This window comes from Rhagoletis pomonella, unplaced genomic scaffold (genome assembly GCF_013731165.1).
Source record: "Rhagoletis pomonella isolate Grant_MI unplaced genomic scaffold, Rhpom_1.0 Rhpom_scaffold_00005, whole genome shotgun sequence".
NCBI classification, from domain to species: Eukaryota; Metazoa; Arthropoda; class Insecta; order Diptera; family Tephritidae; genus Rhagoletis; species Rhagoletis pomonella.
This window is the reverse complement of record NW_023458559.1, coordinates 69,619,648-69,642,486: the sequence shown is the minus strand read 5'-3', so window position 1 is coordinate 69,642,486 and position 22,839 is coordinate 69,619,648. Positions and strand designations below refer to the sequence as shown.

The 22,839-nt window shown below is 41.2% G+C and overlaps 1 protein-coding gene across 1 annotated transcript in view; it reads right to left on the bottom strand.

The window, feature by feature from the left end:
* LOC118740202 overlaps window positions 1-22,839 on the bottom strand; it is a gene marked incomplete at its 5' end in the record, with an annotated part of 404,179 nt that extends 381,340 nt beyond the window's left edge. Inside the window, 2 exon segments of the mRNA XM_036471700.1 lie at window positions 14,818-18,419; window positions 21,025-22,839. Coding sequence (XP_036327593.1) covers window positions 14,818-18,419; window positions 21,025-22,839 — 5,417 coding nt within the window.

Sequence of the window (22,839 nt, the reverse complement as noted above, 5' to 3'; positions counted from 1 at the left end):
AAAAAAAAATGGATGCGAAGCACACAAATGAGTTTGTCAGCAAATGACAGCAAAAGGGTTATTATCAACTGCACTCGAACATAATCATAGCCATCAGCAACATCGTCATTACTATCTACCTGCTATCCGTGCTGCGGCAAGCTGCAACATCATCAGCGCCCACAGTAGACACGGCAGCAGCTTCGCACATTAACACCTTACAAAAACGCAAATTAACAACACTTCATGCTGAATTTAAGCGCTTTTTTCTTCGTTCTGGTTAAAGCAAAGCAAATTTTTTTGTTCAGTTTTATTTTTATTTTGTGCCTGTAATTCGCTTTCATTTCGCTCAAAGGCGTTACAGCACTGCCGTTTATTGTGAACTTATGCAGTATGTAGTTTTTCTTTTGGCTTTTTAATGTTGTCAACATGTTGATTGCATTACATGTCTTAATCCTTGCCACTTACTAAGAGCATTTTGTTGGTTTTTGTTAAGAAAAACAAAAATTGAAGTTGGCCGCTTATTCATATGTATATTGCATGCAGAATTCTTTGGTAAGCAATCCATACACTCATACGCTATGCCCATTGCTTCCGCTTCGGTATGATGGTAAAGCGATTCACAACGTAAGTATCTCAAGGTTGGCTTTTAAGAGTTAAGAAGAAGTAATATTTATATATTCTTTATTTGCCTTTTAATATGGCGATAATAAGTGCGCTGTTGACAGAGGGTGTTGACGACCTGTATGCAGTTATACTTACTCTGTTGCTTTTTGCAAAAAAAAGCAAGTAAGAGCAGGTAAGAGATTACTGCATTTGAAAAAATTTATATATTCACAGCATACATATGTAGATAGAGGAGATACATACGTATACGGGTATAAAAAATCATAGCTAAACAATCAGAGGTATAGAAGATATACCTTATATAGCACAAATCTAAGTGATTTTCATTGCTGTGTGATCGGTATGTAAATCGGTAACACAATTAAATGGATTTAGGTTCCTCCATACAGGAGATATATCGCAAAAACTGGTATCTGAACAATCAGTGGTATAAGAGATAAAGCTTATACAGCATAAATTTTGACGATTTTCTCAGTAGACTTTGTATTATTATTTATAAAATAGCTTACAAAATTTATCGGTTTTAGCTGTCCAAATAAAGGAGTTTTTCAGAAAAACCCCATATCTGAACAATCAGTTGTATGGGAGCTATATGTAAAAGTGACAGGATCTTTGTTATTTTTAGTGCAAGTATTCTGTTGATAATGGGTGCAAGTATTACAAAATTTCATGTTCCTAGCTGCATAAATGGAGGAGTTATAACGAAAATTCTCATAACTGAACAATCAGTTGTATGGGAGATATATGTTATAGTGACTCGATCTCTGTTATTTTCACTGTAGGTATTATGTTAATAATGAGTGAAAACGGTGCGAATTTTCAAGTTCACCGCTGCATAAATGGAGAAGTTATGGCAAAAAATCTCATATCTGAACAATCAGTTGTATGGGAGCTATAGGTTATAGTGACCCGATCTTTGTAATTTTCACTTTAAGTTTTCTGTTGATAATGGGTGGGCGTATTGTAAAATTTCATGTTCCTAGCTGAATAAATGGAGAAGTTATAACGAAAAATCTCATATCTGAACAATCAGTTGTATGGGAGCTATATGTTATAGTGGTCCGATTCTTCCGGTTCCGACAAATGATTAATACATTATAAAAATACACCCACTTACCAAATTTCATCCGGATATCTCTAAAACTGAGAGACTAGATTGCATACAAACAGACGGACAGACGGACATGGGTAAATCGACTCAGCTCGACGTTCTGATCATTTAAGTATACATTTTAATGGGTCTATCTCTTCTTATTCTGGTACTTACAAACATCGGACCAAAGTTACAATACCATTTCATGCTCATGAAAGGTGTAAAAATCTTACTTTTGAAATGTCTACTTCTGCGCACATCATGTACTTAGTCATATGTATTTTATTTTTTTGAAAGACCTATTAGTTGTAGTATAGTATAACTTCCATCATAAGAGATTAAAGAGTTATTTCTGCATATATCTACATATTTTTAAAATTAATTTTTTTTATAGGTAAACTAACCTAAGTTTGTGTAAAATTATTTCATAAATGAAGTCTTATAAGCTGGGGTTTCAGTTATTTTGCGGACTGCAAGCAAACTAAAAACCGATGCAATTCGTGAAGATGCTTTCATTTTCAGGGGCACCCATGCAGTAAATAGAATGTAATCTCGGTCATGATTAACTAGAAAATTATGCTAGGATATCACCGATCGCTGCAGGAGATGTCCAAACAGAAATGTCTTAACCTCCTTTGGCAAAAAGACTAAAAAAGCTGTTCGGAGTGGCTTTTAATAGTTCTAGAATCTAGAGTTCTTTAAAAGGAAAGGAAGTTCTGTATATTTTGACAAAAAAAAAATTTCAAATATTTTCTGTGCCAAATTCACACAGCGTGTAATTTTTCAGAGCTTTTTTCCTTTTCAGGAACTCGTAGAACTATCAAAAAGCTAATCAGAACAATTTGAATTTGAATTTTATTTTTTTCAAACATTAAACTTTTTCAGCTCTACTGAAATTTTTTTCCGCGTTATTTTGCAGAACTTTTTTTCCCTTCTCAAAAGCTCTTAAACTATAGAAAATCTACTCAGAACAGCTGTATTTATCTTTTTCGATACTCCGTATGCCAACTGCATAGACTTGGTCACAGGGATGTACGTAATTAGAAACTGTATGTCGGACGAACTTGCAAGGGTAGGAGGGCATGACGAAGCTATGCAATTATTTTAGGAAAAGAATGCATTGGTATGCATTACGCAACTTGTATTCTGCTTATGAATACAAAGCATTAACTATCCGGATCTCTAGGCAAACATGGACTTGATGAGTACGAAGAAGATTTTGAAATTTGTATTCTTTATGTAGACAGATTTAATTAATTACATTAATTTTTTAGACTGTTTTCTAAGCAAACCTTTTATTATGGAATCGTGTTTTGAACCTGCTTTATTTTGTATGAATGAAGCCGTATACAGTGACTCAAACAAATGACCACGTTTTGATTTCTTATATATTCAAATTGTTTTTCGAGCTAAAGTTGTTTGTTATTTTTCTATTTCTATTCACAGTTTCAAACTTTATACGAAACCTACAACAAATTTTCATCACAACTTCAATTTTAATCTGAATGTGTACAATAATTTTGGGTATGCAGTTTTATAGCCCATACAATTTTAGTCCAATGAAGTGCAAGTTTCAACCGGTTAAAAAATTGCGCTGATTTTTTAGATTTTTTTGCAATTTACAAAAACTATCGCTAATTTTTGGAAATTTTGATGCAAACGGTTACCGCATTTTATTTCATAAGAAATTCTTGCATATGTGGAAAAAAGCGCAAAAGTCCATTACACAAAAAAAAAATCTCAAAAAACAACGGGATTTTTAGCACTTCCTTGGAGTAAAATTGTATGGGCTCTAAAACTGCATATCCATAAATGTTCTAAGGATACAGATTAAAGAGTTTCAATTTTGAAAAAAAATTTGTTAAATTTTCCTAAGTTTTGTATAAAGTTTGAAACTGTGATTTAGATGGTTTTCGATAAAGCTTGAACATTAGTTTTGTAGAGAAATAACAAAAACATAAGCTCAAAAAACTTTACGAATATTAAAAAAAACACGGGATCATTTGTTTGTGTCACTGTATGTATGATTTCTTTTACTAAAAATAGTTTTTTCTTTAATAAACTTTCATATCCTAATCCGAATGTTTCGATAATTCGATAATTGGAATCGGCTCTACAATCATACAATATATAGCAACATACTCGTACATATGTACATAACCTTTATTAAGCCAGATGCTAGTACAGAACATGGATTTAAAAAACATATATATTAATTGATTAATATAATTAATGATGTTTTTCCCACTTCAAACCGCAATCACGTACCCAGAGTCGCATACACTGACACTCCAAGCGAATGTGAATGCATACAATGTAGCAACACTGGGACTGGTTCATACTCCTATATCAAAATGTTAATTTCTTGATATGTGTTTTAGGACATACATTTGCACATTAGGCCGTACTACCTTGCAAACAAACAAAAAGTTCGCCGTGCAGCTCTGAGGCTAAAGTATTTGTGCAATGCAATTTGGGAAAACTAATTTTTTGGACAAAGTCAGGCATCGCTTTTTTACATTTTTCGGTGACAAAAAGATTTTTTTTTTAATAGTTCTACTGGAATTATCAAACTACAGTTGAAGTATTTCTGGTGAGATTTAATTTATTGACATAGGGATGGTATGCTAGGGTGGTAATGAACTTTGGAACACATGCTTGAGACAAGAACGCCGTTATATCATTCTTTAAGATCTGACTGTAAATGCCGAAGACCCGTACGCTTGGGCTGACAATTTTTTTTTCGAAATCGCCTGAAAAACTACTTCAGATTTGAAGGTGTACGACGAACTTTTCGGCTGGTACGATCTAATGTACATACATATTGTCATAAATATTACTGTACGTGTCGCACACAACAGTTATCCTTTCGCAATACTCGAAGGCGCAAAGCTATCAGCAGTCGCTCCGCTGCTGTGCCATTATTACAGTTGTGTTATTGTGACCAATTTTGCATGCCACTTGGCCTAAAGTGCCAGAGGCCCTGAGGCCTTCAAAACTTTATAATAACTCAGTACGTGGTACTTACATGCATGTGGCTTTTATTCTTGTTACTGTTGGTTTTCTCAAACTCATTCACATGCAAAAAGCATAGTTGCTTTGCTAAAGCATTGCTGAGCAATGGTGAGTGGTGATGAGGCGCGCAGCAAAAGGCTGATGATAGTGGGACAGATAGGAGCACATAGGATCGAGCGTAATTGCTGGCATGCGGCGCACTATAAATGTGCAATGAATGTAGTAAAAATGTATGTGTATACATATTTAAATAAATGTGTGCTCATCACTTGCAACGCACCGCAATAATTTCGCACGCAAATTTTCGAATAGCTTCTGCACGAAACGCCAACATGTTGTGGCTTTTACCAGTGTCAGCAACCAACTTGATACACTGATGCATGCAGATATGTACATACGTACACTCTAAATGCTTCATAAAATTTATTAGCAACGCACGAATTCACTGCCAGCCATGTGAAGCTTACAAACATATCTAAATGTGCACTATATGTATGCATTTTTTTTAATATATATTTTTTTCGAAATTTGTATATTGCAATTGTGGTCATTGAAGACGATTTTCCTCGTAATACTAGCATTTTTTTCAACTTTTTATTTACCACGTATGCAAATGTGGCACGCAAGCGCTGCAGTTTATTTCATATTCAGTTGGTTGTTGTTGTTTTTGTGAAGGTGCGAAATTGCGAAAGACAGCAGATAACTGACTTTTGCGGTTTTTAAAGTACTTCTTACTATTTATTTCATTTTTTATTAAGTATTTTCTTTTCTGAAATCTTCTCAAAGCACGCACTCACGCAGTCTCGCGCTAACCGCAACGACTTGCGTGCTGGGTCATAGGTGAAGCGTTGGTGAAAACATGCCTATTAGACCCTTCTTATAGCCCTCTGTTTTTGTTTTCGAAGGTATAATTGAAACAAATTCGCATGGAAAGCTTGGAGCTAATGTTTTTTTTTTTTCAACAATATTAGCTGCTTTAATTGTTATTGTTGCAGCAATACTAACAGGGCAATTCTGGCAACTGGCTTTCGTAAGACAATTGTCAATTCTGGCAACTATCTTGAAAGCTTTCTAATGTCTTTTGAAAAACATACCTCTCTTAGAAATAAGTTTTCTAAAAATTAAATAATATTAAAAAATATATATAATTTTTTCTCAAACAATAAAAACAAAAAATTAAAAAAAAAGAAATAACTAAAATGAAATAGAAAAAAATTAAAAAGTAACAGAAATAAAAAAAAATCTTTCTAAAACAATAAAATCTAAAAAAAAGAAAATTATTTTAAAAAGAAACATTCTTTTTAAAACAATAAAACAGGGACATAACAGTTATAAGTTTTATCGGAAAAACGTTGCTCCATAACAGTTATTAGATGCGAAATATTTTTTATTTCGTTGATAAGAGTTATAACCCAACGTTTATTTTTTACGTTGCCTGATAACTGTTATGCCGGAGAAATATTTTTTCCGTTGCCGATAAGAATTATTTCCCAACGTTTATTTTTTTACGTTGTCTGGTAAACGTTGTAAGATTAGGACATTGATGAAGATGGAGATGGAATGGAGAACAAGGTAAGGATGATGAAATAAAAGTAAGAGAGTGAAATAACTCTTATACGACAACGTAAAATTAAACATCGGACAATGACTGTTATCAAGCAGCGTAAAAAATAAACTTTACGAAATAACTCTTATCTTCTTCTTCTTCTTATTTGGCGCTGTAACCGCCTAAGCGATTTTGGCCGAGTCCAAAACAGCACGCCAGTCATATCTCTTCTGTGCTAACTGACGCCAATTGAAAATGCCAAGTGAAGCCAAGTCCTTCTCCACCTGGTCTTTCTAACGCAGAGGAGGCCTTCCTCTTCCTCTGTTCCCAGCATCGCGGCCCGCGTTGAATATTTTCAGAGCAGGAGCGTTTCTGTCCATCCGAACGACATGGCCAAGCCAGCGGAGCCGCTGAATTTTAATTTGCTGCACTATGTCTGTATCGTTGTAAAGCTCATACAGCTCATCGTTAAATCGTCTGCGATATTCGCCATCACCAACGCGTAAAGGTCCGTAAATCTTTCGCAGAATCTTTCTCTCGAAAACTCCAAGAGCCGCCTCATCAGATGCTTTCATTGTCCATGCTTCCGCGCCATACACCAGCACAGGCATGATGAGTGACTTATAGAGTGTGATCTTTGTACGACGAGAGAGGACTTTACTTCTCAATTGCCTACTCAGCCCAAAGTAGCACTTGTTGGCAAGAGTGATTCTCCGTTGGATTTCAAGGCTGACATTATTATTGGTGTTAATGCTGGTTCCCAAATAAACGAAGTCGTCTACTTTTTCAAACTTGTAGCTGTCAACAGTGACGTGGGTGCCAAGACGCGTATGCTCTGACTGTTTGTGTGCTGACAGGAGATACTTCGTTTTGTCCACGTTCACCACCAGACCCATTCGCTTTGCTTCTCTATCCAATCCCGAGAAGGCAGAACAGACGTAGTCCTTGTTTTTACCGATAATATCGATGTCGTCGGCATACGCCAGCAATTGTACGCTCTTATAAAGTATTGTGCCTGAGCGGTTCAGTTCTGCGGCTCTTATTATCTTCTCCAACATAAGATTAAAGAAATCACACAAAAGGGAGTCCCCTTGTCTGAAACCTCGTTTGGTATCAAACGGCTCGGAGAGGTCCTTCCCTATTCTGACGGAGCTGGTGGTATTGCTCAACGTCATTTTACACAGCCGTATTAGTTTCGCGGGGATACCAAATTCAGACATCGCGGCATAAAGGCAACTTCTCTTCGTGCTGTCGAAAGCGGCTTTGAAATCGACAAATAGATGGTGTGTGTCGATCCTATTCTCGCGGGTTTTTTCCAAGATTTGGCGTACTGTGAATACCTGATCTATGGTGGATTTTCCAGGCCTAAAGCCACACTGATAAGGTCCAATCAGCTCGTTGACGGTGGGCTTCAGTCTTTCGCACAATACGCTCGATAAGACCTTGTAACCGATGCTTAGAAGGCTAATTCCGCGGTAGTTGGCGCGTATGGCGGGGTCGCCTTTCTTGTGGATTGGGCAGAGCACACTTAAATTCCAGTCGTCGGGCATGCGTTCATCTTCTATTCCATATTCTACATACGAGCTGATGCATGCACCTAATCAGCTCCTCGCCGCCGTACTTGAATAGCTCGGCTGGCAGGCCGTTAGCTCCAGCAGCTTTGTTGTTTTTCAGCCGCGTAATCGCTATTCGTACCTCGTCATAGTCAGGCGGTGGGACAGCTACTCCATCATCATCGACTGGGGACTCGGGTTCGTCTTCCTCACTACTTTCAGCGCTGCTACCATTCAGTAGGATGGAAAAGTGTTCCCTCCACAATTTAAGTATATTCTGGACATCGGTCACTAGGTCGCCATTGTTGTTCTTACAGGAGTTCGCCCCGGTCTTGAAACCTTCCGTAAGTCGCCTAACCCTCTGGTAGAATTTTCGGGCGTTCTTCCTGCCGGCCAGCATCTCAAGCTCTTCGCACTCACGTATTTCGGCCTCTCTCTTCTTATTGCGGCAAATACGTCTCGCTTCCTTCTTCAGTTCCCTATAACGGTCCCACATGGCTCGCGTTGCGCCCGATCGCAGCGTGGCCCTGTAGGCGGCATCTTTTTTCTCTGCGGCTTCTTGACATTCCTCATCGTACCAGTTGTTCTTTCGGGCTCGCTGAAATCCAACTACTTCTTCGGCGGCGGTACTTAATGATCGGGAAATGTGGTTCCACTGCTCGCGCACGTCGGATTGTTGAAGAGTGCTCTCAGAGAGCAGGTGTGTGAGCCGAGTGGCGAATAAATTGGCCGTCTGTTGTGATTGCAGCTTTTCGACGTTAAGCTTTCCTTGCATTGTTGGGCGCACATTTTTTGCTGCATAGAGGCGGGTGCGTATCTTGGCTACAACAAGATAGTGGTCCGAGTCGATGTTTGGCCCTCGGAGTGTACGTACGTCCAAAACGCTTGAAGCATGCCTTCCGTCTATCACAACATGATCGATTTGGTTTCTCGTTTTTCGATCTGGAGACAGCCATGTAGCTTGGTGGATGTTCTTATGCTGGAACCTAGTACTACATATTACCATATTTCGGGCCCCGGCGAAGTCGATCAGCCTCAGTCCGTTATCGGACGTTTCGTCGTGGAGGCTGAATTTTCCGACAGTGGCGCCAAAGATCCCTTCCTTGCCCACCTTGGCATTAAAATCGCCAAGCACGATTTTGACATCGTGTCGGGGGCAGCGCTCATATGTACGTTCCAAGCGCTCATAGAAGAGATCCTTGGACGCCTCATCCTTCTCTTCCGTCGGGGCATGGGCGCAGATGAGCGAGATGTTAAAGAATCTAGCTTTGATGCGGATTGTGGCTAGACGTTCGTCCACCGGGGTGAACGCCAGTACTCGGCGACGGAGTCTCTCTCCTACCACGAATCCAACACCGAATTTGCGCTCCTTTACGTGGCAACTGTAGTAGACGTCGCAAGGCTTCACGCTTACTTTACCTTGCCCCGTCCATCGCATTTCTTGGATGGCGGTGATGTCAGCCTTTGTCTTCCCGAGGACATCAACCAGCCGGGCAGAGGCACCTTCCCCATTAAGGGTCCGGATATTCCAGGTGCATACCCTTAAATCATAGTCCTTTATACGTTTGCCGTGGTCGTCATCAGAAAAAGGGGGTCTCATCCGAGGCTGTTTGCTTCTTTTCATTGGGCGGGGTTTTAACGTGGCGAGACCCAAACCCAGCGCACGCGAAGTTTTACGCCTTCTCACTTTAGCTCGCTCCCAAACGGGTGTTTGGTTGCTACCCAGAGGATACGTGGATATAAATATCCGGACGTTGTGAGCTGCGATTTGAACCGTACGCACAAGAATCGCTTCTGGCCACTCCCAGGTGAATGGCAGTCAAAAGTTTTCCACTTCTGCGCACGGAACCATCCTCCATCCTTTGGCGATGAGGAATGGTACAGATGCTTTAGAAGACATATTTTAAGAGATTACTCGAGAAGAAAGCTGATACTTTTACCTAGGAGGCAGAGAAATCTGGTATGGCTACCTTGGCACTAGTGTAGCAGCTCCTAACAATAGCTAGCTCAGTTTCCTCTGGTGTGAATGAGTTTTGACCAACCGTGAGCTTTCTATCCAGACCGTGATTACAGGGTTCTGTGATGGCGCCTTGTCGGAGTCGCAGAAATACGCGAGCTATTTTAGCCAACATTTACACTGAATTCTTCATAGGATAAGACTAAACGTCGACTGACCAGGAGGCTGTAAAACCTTCCAAAGCTCAGTGCTCATTTCACCAGAACATCTCATTGGGACTAAAGCAGTGGACTACGAATCACCTTAATGTTTGACAGTCGTCAGCCGTCGCGAGCCTTTTCTGCAGCCAGAAGAAGAACAAATTGAATTCAAGAATCCACGTCGACTAATACTGAGGGTTAATAACCAGCGCAGTTTAGGGCTAGGCGATCACCACTTGATCTCCTTCTCCGCGCACATAACTTCAAATAAAGTACAGACCCGCAACAAAGTTCTCAAATCGCTAGGCCACAGCACTTGGGTCGGGGGCAAAGCAAGCATACAAGAAACAGAAAACACACCTTACGTCCCATTACAAGGACTTATCTGGACCACTGCCTAATTGGCTTACATGACGTAAAATTAGGGGTCCATACACCAGACTATTGTCAAAGAAGTAACATCATACATGGAAGAATATTGCGGGTTCTGCTCTGCACTCATTTCAACCTAAACTAAGACTTTTTTACTTTACAAACCCTTTTTACTTGTCAACACTATTTTTGCATTGATCTTCGCAAAATAGCTTTTGAGACTTCGCGAAGCACGTGGAGCATTTACTTTCTAATCGCCTAAAATTTTTTTAGAAGGGTCAGTCAAGAGAAATCAGTCTTAAAATTCTAGCTTTATCATTTGCTGGTAAAAGAATTTGCATGCCCACATGCAATACATTCGTTTTAAAAATAAATCAAAAAAATCTACAAAGAAAATTTTCCATATCGAAAACCCAAACGAAAAAAAAAATCCTTTACCAATGCCATGGCTAAACGCTCACCGCATAAGAGCATAAACGTGTAGCAAATAATAGCATAAAATAAAAACCTGAAAAACTTAGTAATCACTCCATTCTATAATAAAATTGAGATCTCCGCATGACATGCAACATTGTTGTCATAGTAGTGGCCAAAACAGAATGCACGCGCACGCTCACAGCCAAGAAGGAAAAAATCAATAACCTCGCATCATTGCCGAGAGTTATATAGTAAATGCCCTAAAAGCCATAAATTTTCAGGTCAGTCAGACGCTGCGATGATACGCTAAGATCAGACATACACACACAAGAGCATCGGCATGTGGCATCAGCATTGCCACAGTTGGCATGTGCCACACGATTATTTGCATGTGGTAAGTGGCTCTGAGGTACGAGTAGAGAATAGAAAGAAGCTGCGGCCGACACAGTCTCAGTCACAGTCATTGCGTGCAATTTTCGCATTGTTTCAACTACTTTTATGCCGATTGATTTTTGCTGGCGCATACATATATTACTTTACAATTTTTCTGGTTTTTAATTTAAATGCTACTTTTTTATTTGATTTTGCTCCTGTTTTTTTTTCGAAATTCATTTCCATGTGGTAAAGTGCAGTTGCATGTTCTCTGCAACAATACGTAGCTAAATACTGGCGTACATCAATTGGCTGAAATGTATTTATTGGCTACTACCAGCGCGCGGCCAGCCATCAGCAGTTGGCAGTCAGAATGGCAAATGGATTCTGCTCCGCTTTACAACATTGCAAATGCATTGGTTGCTCGCTGCTGGCTGCTGTTGCCTACTGTTCTTTTTTAATTAAAACACTAACAGTACACAAATTAAAATTTGCAAACGAGCTCTGCTGGTTGGCCACAAATGCAAATAAGGAGATATACTCAGCACTCAAAAGTGGTTAAATACTCGTACTAGTAGTAGATATGTATTCGTTTAGCCAGTAAACAGCTTTTGCATTGGCATGCAATGATGCATTTTTGCATTTTGCATCAATGAATAGCCTGTCGCTATGTATATGCGGACATGTATGCATACATATATAGAAGAATACATTGTAAGCGCATTTATCTTTTTAAGCTATCTGCCCGCAGTGTGGAGCATTAAGCCGTCTTAGCGTCTTAGTGTGTATGGTTTTGCTTTTAGTTACAGTTTTAATTAAATGTGGCCGACTCGATTTGCCAAAAATTAAATTTGGCAAACGAGTAAAGAAGCATTGCATTAAAGCTCTTAAAATATGGTTTCTGTCAATCTGTAAAATTTGTTCGTAACTAATGGTAGAATATTTAGGTTTACTTATGGCATGAGTAAATTTCTATGGCAGTTCAAATTAAATAAAAAGATCTCCAAAACATTAACAGGTCTTTGGTAAAGCATCAATCCTATCATCCAGAGGAATGCTTTGTGTTTGAGACCTCACCAGCAGCGCTCCGATTTTGATGCAATGTCATCTTTTTTCTGAAGCTTTCTAGGCGTTTTCTATTTATCTAGAAGTTGCATTCGTAGGCCTTAGGTCCAAAAAAATTGAAAGTTATTAGGTATTTTCTAGCATTTATCGCAATTCTTGATGTTAAGGTTTTTTTTTTTAATTTAAGATCCTTTTTTTGTTATTTTTCTCCCTAAATTTAATTTCTGTGAAGTTGGCATACGGAATAACGCTAAAAGACAACAAAAGCTGCTCTGAATGGCTTTTGCAATGGAGTTGCAGTAAAGGAAAAGCAAAGCAAAAAGCAAACTAAAATTTTTTTAAAGTCGAAAACATAAAACTGTTCTGAATAGCTTTTGAATAGTTTTACAGTTCTTGAAAAGGAAAAAAGTTCTGCAAAATTACAGCGAAAAATGTTTGTTTCAAAAAAGTCGAAAGATTTTAATGTTTGGAAAGAGAGTTAAATTAAAACTACCCTGAGTAGCTTTTCATTAGTTGTAGAGTTCCCGAAACGGAAAAAAGTCCAAATGGTTTTTAAATGCTCCTATTCAAATGAAGCGGAGTGTATTTTGAATTGCTAAATCTTTAGTGAAACCCTTTTGAAGAAGTTTCTTTTACATTAAATTATCCGAAAAGTATCTTGTAAATGATTGTATTGGAAATGGAAAACAGTAAAAGTAGTAGTAGTATTAGAGGAACGCTAAGTTCAGCCAGCTATTAGCAGATGGATGGCAAAGCTTCTTCAAGCCGGAATTGCTGAAATTGAAATTTTAAACAGCGCGGTACAGTTACAAACAAAGTAAAGGATGGCCACAGGCGCTGTACCGCCATCTTGCCTGTGGAGCCCTCTGTGTCAATGAGGTCTTTGCCAGGGGTGTAGCACTTGCAGAACACAATGTAATCCAACTAATCGAACTGCTCGGGGTACGACGTCATAAGCGTATACATCCAGGAGAGCGAAATAGCTTATTTTCTTTAAGACTGTTGACTTGGTAGGCTATATTTAATCTATATGTCATTTTAAAAATGCATGGTTCGCATAGCGGTTTTACTATTTTTATGCATAAAACTCAGGGTCACCAAATCTCATTTTGCTACTATAGCGATTTAGGTGGTTTTTCAAAGGCATTGACGATGTACTCCCCACCATCAGAAGCCCTTGTAAACTTTCTAGGAAATTTCGGATTAAACGAATGCTGCGCAGAGAAGAATGCACAGTAGATCCATACAGTTGCACCGGATACCTCTTTTTATTTGCTACCTCAGTTAGGTAGTTAGAATCGACATCAGGTGTCTTTATCGAAGGTCCTAGGAATTATCTTCACTTTTCTTCTGGTTACTTGGTAATGAGACGGCTGATTATTTGGCTAGTAAGAACTCGGGCTGGATATTGTTCAGCTTGCAGCTAGTTAAAGAAACTCCACCAGCGCTCAGCAATGACTATAAGGCATCGAGAAGTAGGGAGAAGTAGGGCTAAAATCATGTTAAAGTCAATCTCAAAAAGTTTAGATACGTATCTGCTTGCACAAGGTCTATGGAATGGCAAACAACATGAACAGCTCCTCCTAGCTCAACACTTTTTACTACTGCGGGAAAGGGAAATAACGGGTCACAGTTTTTTATGGAATTTTGCCTGGTGCACACATTGCTGATTGTCCGATCCCCGATATCCTAATGGCTCAGATATATGTCTTCTGTTGGACTGATGCCGCCAAAATGGACATTGAACCAAAGTCTGCAGCCTACTCTCACCCTCTTTCCCTGAGCGAGGCTTACTGCTGTAACTTTCAGACTGAGATCTATACAATCAACGCGGTAGCGAGCCTGATAAGCATGGTGAACCTCGCTCCAACAAAACTTATCTTCGCTCAAGCTGCGAAAGGGGCCCTTGAGGCGTCAACTTCTAACGAGAAGTACATACATGTGTTCGAGAAAGCCGAAGATCCCTACGATCTCTGTGGCAACATATTTATAGCAATTTTAAATGGGCGCCGGTATGTAGTGGTATTCCGTGAGCAGAAAAAGCAGGAAAGTTATCGAGAAGTATATGTGATTGGTGAGATGAAGCGGGTGAGGACACACTTTCCACCTTGATATTATTGTTCTCAGCTACTAACGGAGGTGAAGTTTACTGAAGCTCTTACTGGAACTCTTAGATAACACGGGACCTCGTATAAAAATTTCTGTAACGACAAGTGCCCCGAACTCCGTAGAAAGTTCGTGAACTTAAGTAGCTGAGAAACCGCTTTAAAACTTTCCCCTCAGAATACCATTCCATTCGATGAAACAACAAAAATATAAGATGGTGCTTTTTGAAGAAAACTTCGCGATTGAAAAGAGGATTCGTAATTTCTTTGGCCGATATTTTGAATTTTCATATGCTGATATATATATCATGTATATTCGATAGCAATTCAGTTCAAAAGAGTAAGCTATCGCCCACTTACAGACCACATTCCTGAATTCATTATTGCTTCTACCGCGCAACGAATCGGTTCTACCAACAACATCATGCTGGGTAATGTTATCATTACCGAAAACATGTACTGAAAATCTCTAAAAATAAAAAAATTTAAATAAAACAATTACGCAAACTCACTCACCTTCTTCACTCGCATTCCTCGACACGCCGCGGCTCACTTCATCCTCCGATGGTGATTCCACAATGCCACCTACTTCAATGACACTTTGCACCGAATCCGCAGAAGATGATGTTGACATAAATGTCATAGACGCAGTTGTTGTTGCTGTTCCTGCTGCTAATGCTGTTGTCTTTGGCATTTGCATGCCATCGCCAACGCGCTCTGATTTCCTCAATTTCTCCGTTGTTGTGGATGTGGATGTATTTTGTGGCTCATTTGGCAAATTAATGGTCTCCAAATGCAACTCGGCTGCAATTGTACCACTGCTACCACTACCGCTTACCACATTCGAGACAACTTGTTTGGTTGGTGAGCTGACCGCCATTTCCGTTGGCAGATCTTGGCTGGCAAAGGTAATAATTGCCGGCTGCTTGACGTTGTTTGTGTCGTCGTATTGCTGTTGTTCTACGCCAACAATAATACGCTCTAGCTTATGTTGTTGCGACTCGCTGCGGGCTGCGGGGACGGATGCTGATTGTGCTGATTTAGTTGGCTGTTGCATTCGCTCGCAGTTTTGTTGTAAATTCGGTGTGTTAATTGGGATTTCTAATTTAGACGTTTGCAGTTGGGAGTTCGCACACGGTGTGTGGTCGCCACCAAAGTTAGCTGTGTGCAGGTCTATGGAGCCGCGTTTCTTCGGTGTTGGTGCTAATGTTGAAGTGGGTGCGGTTGAGACAGTGGTGGCAATCGTGCCCTCTGGAGATTTGTGCTCACGTTTTTGTGGGATGGGTGGTGATGTTGGCTTTGTAGCCTGGATTGTGACTTTTTCGTTGGCCGTCACTTCGTTGATGGATGCAGGCAATTTTTTCTGAATTTTTATTTCCACGGTTTCGAATTGTCGTATTTGTTGCGGTGACTTGACTTCCACGACTATCGGTTTTATGGCCTCTTCAATTTCTATAACTTTACTAACGACGGGCGGCATGGGTTTGCCGTCAAATTCCGTATGCACCGCCTCAGATTTGGGTTCTTCAATAATATTTTTATGCAACACGTAAAACGGTTCATTATCAAGCAAGTCTGGAGGCGCGCTTACGTGTAAGGATGCCTGTTGCTGCTGGCTTTGTGCAGAGGTTACTAGTTGTTCCTTGAGCGCATTTTCCTTTTCCACGGACCGACGTTCTTCTTCCAGAAATCCGGCTGTTAGCTGTGACGCATCTAACTTACTTCGATCAGCAGTCAGATTGCTCTCATTTACGTATATTTGTTTATGCGTCTCAAGCTCTACATCTGTACTCTCGGCAGGCGTAGCGAGTTGATCATGCGCTTTACCGTCTTCCTTAATTTTCTCATCAAGCTCGCCTTCTATCACCAACTTTTCTTCCACAAGCACACCGGGCAACTTTTCACTCTCTGCTTCACTCTCTGTTCCATTCACTCTCCGTTCATTTACTTCCTCCACCGTGACTGCAGCGCCCGCTTCGTCTTTATTCTGCTTGTCGTCGCCAAAGTCAAAACCCTCCTCGTCGCAAAATTCATGCTGGAATAACTTTTCAGCCTCTTTCTTTACCTTCTGATAGCTTTCGATCAGCTTCTGCGCCTCCAGCTCCAAACGCCGCTCATCTTCGGACTTCTTCAGCAGCTTAGCGCCCTTCTTCGGTGTCTCCTTCGTAGTTTCGCTGCGACGCGTCACCTGTTTGTCACCATCCTTAGCCACAGTCAGTGTTTCGCTCAATTCACGCAGCAGTGTGGGCTTCTTATCTCCTTCTACACTGCCGCCGCCCAACACCTGCCTCATATCTTCAAACGAATCCTGCACTTGGTGCTCACACTCCATATACTCCACACCGCCAGATTCGTTGCGTTGCAATTGCTTACCACTCTCCGATAAATTCAAAATACCCCTTTCAATACTTTGCTTATCTTGTGGATTATCGACAAATTCCGATATACGTGTCTCCGCGCTCGCGGTGACCGTCATCGGCTTTAAATTGTCAGCGGCTGTCATTTCCTCAGCAAGACCTTCAACACCAAGCTGGTCCAAATCATCGCCTTGGCTGTGCACCTTCTTCAACTTGGCGCGTTCCTTATGGCTTTCCGTGCTCGTCTGTAGCTTCTCTTCGCCCGCCGTATCGCGTGTGCGTATCTCGGTGTAAGCATTTTGTTTGGTTTCGAATTGACGCTCTTCAAAGACGGTTATGCGTGGCGAACCGGCGCTACTGACGCGTTCCGCATAGGGTTGCAGCGTAAAGGCAACAGGTTTATTGAAATGATCCAACAAGTTGGAGGTAAAGGGTGCAGCGGTCGGTGTGGCGCTGGTCGTTTTATTAGTCTGAGCCTTACCGCCAGCTTCAAGCGTTTTGCGCAACTCCTCCGGTAAGCCGTCCAAAGCATCATAGCTGCTATTCTCGATCAGTTGCGTAGAAGAGGTGGAGGACTTGATGACCTGCTTTTTAGTGGTAGTTGTGGTAACTTTTTGTGTAGTCTGACGTTCCGATTTCAGCTCGGACGTGTGCTCAGTCTTCGCCTCCACATTTTTCTGCACCGTCTGCTCCATATGTGTCTCGCTGATCTTGCTGGACATACTCGAACTACTAGCGCTATTGCTGCTCGATTTCGTGGTCTCTGCTGCAGTTTCGCTTTTGGACTCACTATGGGTATATGTATCAACCCCTTCAACTTTATGCGCCAGTTTTATTGACTCTGCTTCGTTTGTGTTATTGGATGAGTTAATATGTTCCTCATTTGCCTGTTGTTGACCTATTTGCTTTGTTTCAGTAGGTACCGCCGCCATTACAGTCGTATTGTTTGACACCTGATTAACCATTATCGCTGCGTTATTTGTGTCCCCATCGCCTGCTGCCCAATTAGCCTTGGCATTAGGCATATCAACTACATTCTGCTCCAACTCCCTCTGCTCTACTCTACTATCAGTGGACTGGTAATTAACCTCCATTGTCACTTTGTTGGCAGTGTCAGTTATCTTATCACTTGGTTTCACCTGCTTTGCTGTTGTTGTCACTTTATCCAGCGCGCTTGCATTCTCTTTCACGGCCACAAATTCACTATTCATTTCCTTTGTCGCATGCGTCGCTTTCTCCGCTGTCACCTTGTCACCGCTGCTGGTAGTTTCCTCAGCTTTTACCTGGCCACTCTCCATTTTGGGCACTGTCGGCGGCGATACGGGCACGCCAATGAATTGCGATTTTCGCGCTTTACCAATCGCTGACTGTTGAGTGCTAGGGGCGCTGAAAGTTCCACTTTTTGCAGGCGTTTTCTGATCTTTTTGTGCGCTCGTGCTAGTGGACTCGGTGGCGTTGGTCCCGGCTAATTTTGTTGCTTTCACGGTCTTCTCAGCAGGCTCGGACTTTATGACCTCTTCGCGCTTCCTCTCTAAAGACTTTTCTGAAGCCTCGGACACTACTTTGTCTATCACCTCCTTAGTATCTTTCAGAGGTCCCGTGTCTGCTACCTTTTCTATCCCTTTTGTTGCGTTTGAGTCTTTCTTCACCTCAGCTACAATATCCTTCGTTTGCGGTTCTGCGATCTTTTCTGCTTCAACGTTATTTGCTAACTGTTTTGGTTGTTGCTGTTGACTCAAATCATCCACAATAACGATTGGACTGGAAAGAATAGAAAATTGGTTCAACATTTTGTCAAATTGTTAAAGAATTTTTAGTCAATTTTGAATGCTTATTTGGTTCAAAACTGTAAAAAAAAAAAACAACAGCGGAAGCCAGTGACAAGCGCACAGTGCGTTTTGTTGATAAAAATATCGAAATTAAAAAAAAAATCGCTTATTCACTCTCTTTCAACTAATTAACCGCCAGCGGCCTTATCTGCTACCCAATTGACATATTCTTTACCTGTTTTTTTTTTTAGATCTTTATTTTCTTTTTAACGCTCCAACAACCGCTACAATAATCGGAAATTGCTCGCTTGCGTTCGTAGATTTGAATATTCACAGGCAATAGCTTTGCGTTCACGGGATCTTCTCTTTGCCTATTTTCCGTGCGCCAAGATATCTCGCCCGTAGCTACTCACTAACTAAAATTATGTACTTCAGTATCTTTCACGTCGTTGCTCACCTTAACTGTGCCAAATTAAAACTTGTACTAATTACTTTTGCCCACAATGCAAAGCTTGAAGGTAGATACATGTGTAGTAGCGCAACGCGCTGGGTCTTCACATACATATTCCATACGTGCTGAGTTCGCCTGACGCCGCGCCTACCCCCCCGCATGCCATGCGAACTATCTACTTATCTACATACAACCTACCACTTGGTACTTCACCTCTTCTGCGCTACTTTGCGCTACAAACGCTTATCATTATTATATTTCTGGTTCTATTTCTACCATCAACTCGTGCTCGTACTTTGGCTGATATACTCGTCCTCTCAACCCTGCGTGCACTGCCCCTTGTACTAACTACTCACTAAATTCCTTGGTATTATTTTGGCCCCTACTCCCCATTTCGGCCAGTTTCCCTCGCACATTTGCATTGTGCCGCCGGCATTTTTTATGGCTTTTTTCTGCACACCGGCACACATACAACCATTCTCATACCTACTATACTAATTGTCTGCATAATTTATATTTTGTTTTGGTTTTTTGTTTGTTTGACTTTCCTAATATTCATTTCACTCACTTTACTTTGTGTATTCTATTCTGGCGTTGACTTTTTTGTTGCTAACTTATCTTTCCACATATACTTGTTATCTTGCACTTTGTTTAGTGATTACGCTGTCACTAATGAGTTTGATGTGGTACCCAGCGTATTGCTGAGTGCACGCGAAATTTTGTTAGCGGCATGATTGGTGTGAGCGCTCATCACTTAGCTGCGATCGGTTGGAAGCGCCTATATGTATGCCACGCAAGCATAGTATGGTTGGTAAAAGAAAATTTGATTTTATTGCAAGTGATCCAATGAAGAATAGTTAGCGGAATAGCTGACGAATTCATGCAGCATTTTTGGAAAAAACCATTCAATTTTTATTTTCATTTGTATGTATTTGATACACAAAGTTAACAATTTATTAATTTTTATTAAATTTTATTCGCCACTCCTTCAGAGAGCGGGCGATTTTTTCTAAACTTTCTTTAAGTTTCAGTGAAGCCAAATTTGGTAGAATATCGACTACTAAAAGAGCTAAATCATTTGCGAAAGTTGCAATGGTAACTTCCTCTGTAGAAGGAAAATCATGTGTGTAGAGTATATAATACTGCCTCGAGCCACACTTGCAGAGCTTTCATAGAGTTCGGAATATTCCATACACTGTTTTACAAAGAAGTAGCGATTTTTTAGATAAGCGTGAAGTCTGAATACCGTTTTTAAATAGCATGCAAATGTATCTGCTTTTTCTGAATCAATTTTTGCCCATTCGTTATTTTCCTTTCTAATTACCGACACACACAAAGTGAGCCTTTTCAGCTTTCTTGTTGCGCTCCAGAGAGAGTAGTCTGTAGCTGAAGTTACGTCAATACTTCTCAGGTAACGCTGAGTTTGGGTTAACACCTTGTTCAATCGTATTTTGTCTTCAGGATATTAAGTTTGCTGCCACCTTTTTCCTGCAAGCCGTTTTTCTCTTAATATGAATTTTACATCAAATGATATTTTTGAGCTTGTTCGGTTATCAAGAGCAAAAGTTGAGCACCAAGCAGCTTTTTAGAAACAACTGTTGAAGTTTTCAATATCTGCACATATATCTTCATGAGATTTCAGGACCAATTTCATGTCAAGAGTCGAAAAACGATGCCCGAAAGGAATTCCAATATGTCTTCCAATTATGAAGAGTACATGAGTGGGGGTAGGAACAAAATTGGTATTGAGTTCTGCTAGGAGGGGTGAGTCGTTTGAAGATAAGTCATAGCCAGAGCTGCACTTAATTGCCTTTGGATTAACAAAAATTAATTAGTTCAGGAGCCTAAGCCTAAATCAAAGACAAAAACCAACTTTTCTAATAGCAACCTAGAGCTGACGTCCTTTAGAGCTAACTAGATGGGAACCCCAGAATGGTTAGGGGCGGGTAAATGAAAGTATTTTGTTTTTTAGGATTGAGGTTGCTGGGCCTGAACCATTGTTGACAATAGATCCTAGTAAAGTCAAAGTAAAGTTTATAACAGTATAGCATAACATCAATAAATTCCGAATTTCATCTAGTTCTGATTGCGGGTCATCTACCTATATAAGTAAGTATATTTTATTTAAATGCTTATTTAAACTTACCCATTTGGCAAAGATTGCGGCTCTAGCGAGGAGAATTCCTCCTCCACCTCGCCAATGGTGGGCAGCATATTCGAATGCCAATAGAGATTGAAATATGCTTCCGAGGGTCCTGGGCCATTTATCAGCTCTGGTGGTCCCAACTTTTCACCATCCTCGCAGTCATAATCACGTTCAGCGTCATGACGCATGGCGTTGAGCTCCTCTTCGTCATCTTCACTCGAACTTGAGTAGTAAGTGGGTTGTGAGTCACTCACTTTAATGCATTTACCCACCACAGCTGGGGGTACGTCTTCGTCATCGACATTACTTTCAATGTGCTGCTGCTGCTCTTGGTTGACAGTAGATGATTTAAATGAGGACAGAACTGGCGGCGATTCATCTTTCCGTTGCGCATTCGGACTATTCTTGCGTACCAAATCGAAGAGACTAGGCATTTTATCGTCCTCATTGTCATTCACATCCGTGAATGGTGTGCGTGGCTCTTGCGTTTTACTTTCGTAGGTTTGTATCTTGAAACGTATCTCGCGATTGGGTGATGCGCTGGCAGGCGGTGATTGTTGCTTGAATGTTTGCATTGTGGGTGTATCGCTGCGCGATGACGGTGGCGTCGTGTGTGTAGTAGCAGCATTTCGGTCCGCCACTGACACCGCAACTGTACCACCACCACTTACGGTTGACGGTTGCAGTTTAGGAATATGCGTGGGTGACTTGCCTAGCGACTGCACACGCTCTGGTGGTTTAGGTTTAGGACCTTTCGCCTTTGTGGGCGTGCTCGCTGCGGTGGAGGCAAGTATGGCTTCCGCGGATGTAGACTGACCACTGAAAACGGGTATAAGTGTGCGCTCAGGACTCTTTAGTTTCGACTCCGCTGAATTTGTGCGCTGCAGCGGCATTTTGAGACTCAACGGCGGACTGGACTCCTTCGACTTGCTGCGATAGAGTCCAAGTTTGAGGTCCGTTTCGGACTTTTGCTTGTGCGTTAGGAAACGTGGTATGTTAGACGGACTATTATTAAGCTTTCGCTCCATGGACGTGTCCATTTCGAATGAGCGTTTCGGCGAAAGTACCACGGGAATGCGGGACTTAGGCGGCGAAAGCTTGCTTGTTTCTACAGACTTCGATTTTTCAGCTGCGGGCTTACGCGTAGCGCTCACAACACTATCCGTGGAACTGTGGCATTCTTTATCCAAGAACATGGCGGTCTGTTGTTTGATGCTGGACGATAGCTCAGGCGACTGCTTTAGCTTAATTTCACCCTCAGTCTTGGCACGTTCGAATGAGCGTTGCGAATTGGGGCCAAATACCGAGGCGATAGCTTTTGGTATCTTGGTGATGAATTCTTTAGCGGTTTGCGTGGGCTCGTATGACGGCGTGGTCGGGGTATTTGCTGGCGTAAGTGGACTATTTGTCGGAGTAGTGGGTGTTGTGGGCGTAGTAGGTGTGGTTGGCACTTTTGACACAGCCTTAGTTAGTGACTTTGCCTGCAATGCCTCGCTAGGCACCGTCGGTGGCGCAACTTGTATGGGTAGCTTAGTGGGCGAGGCAATCTTTCGCGGCGTTGGTATGATTGAACGTTTCTTAGGCTCAACTCCTGGTGAGCCGCCTGCGCCGGCTACAGCTTGGCGTGGTTTCGGTGTTGGCAAGATTACAATTGGCGCACCCTGTGAATGTGGCTTTAGCTCCACATTCTCGTAAGTGTTCACCTTCTCTGTCTTAAATTCGACATTCTCGTAGTTGTTTCCTGGTATGAATGTCATCGGTTTCTTCGCCTGTGATGCTGTCATCGTGCCCGCCAGCAAATCAGGCATGACATCC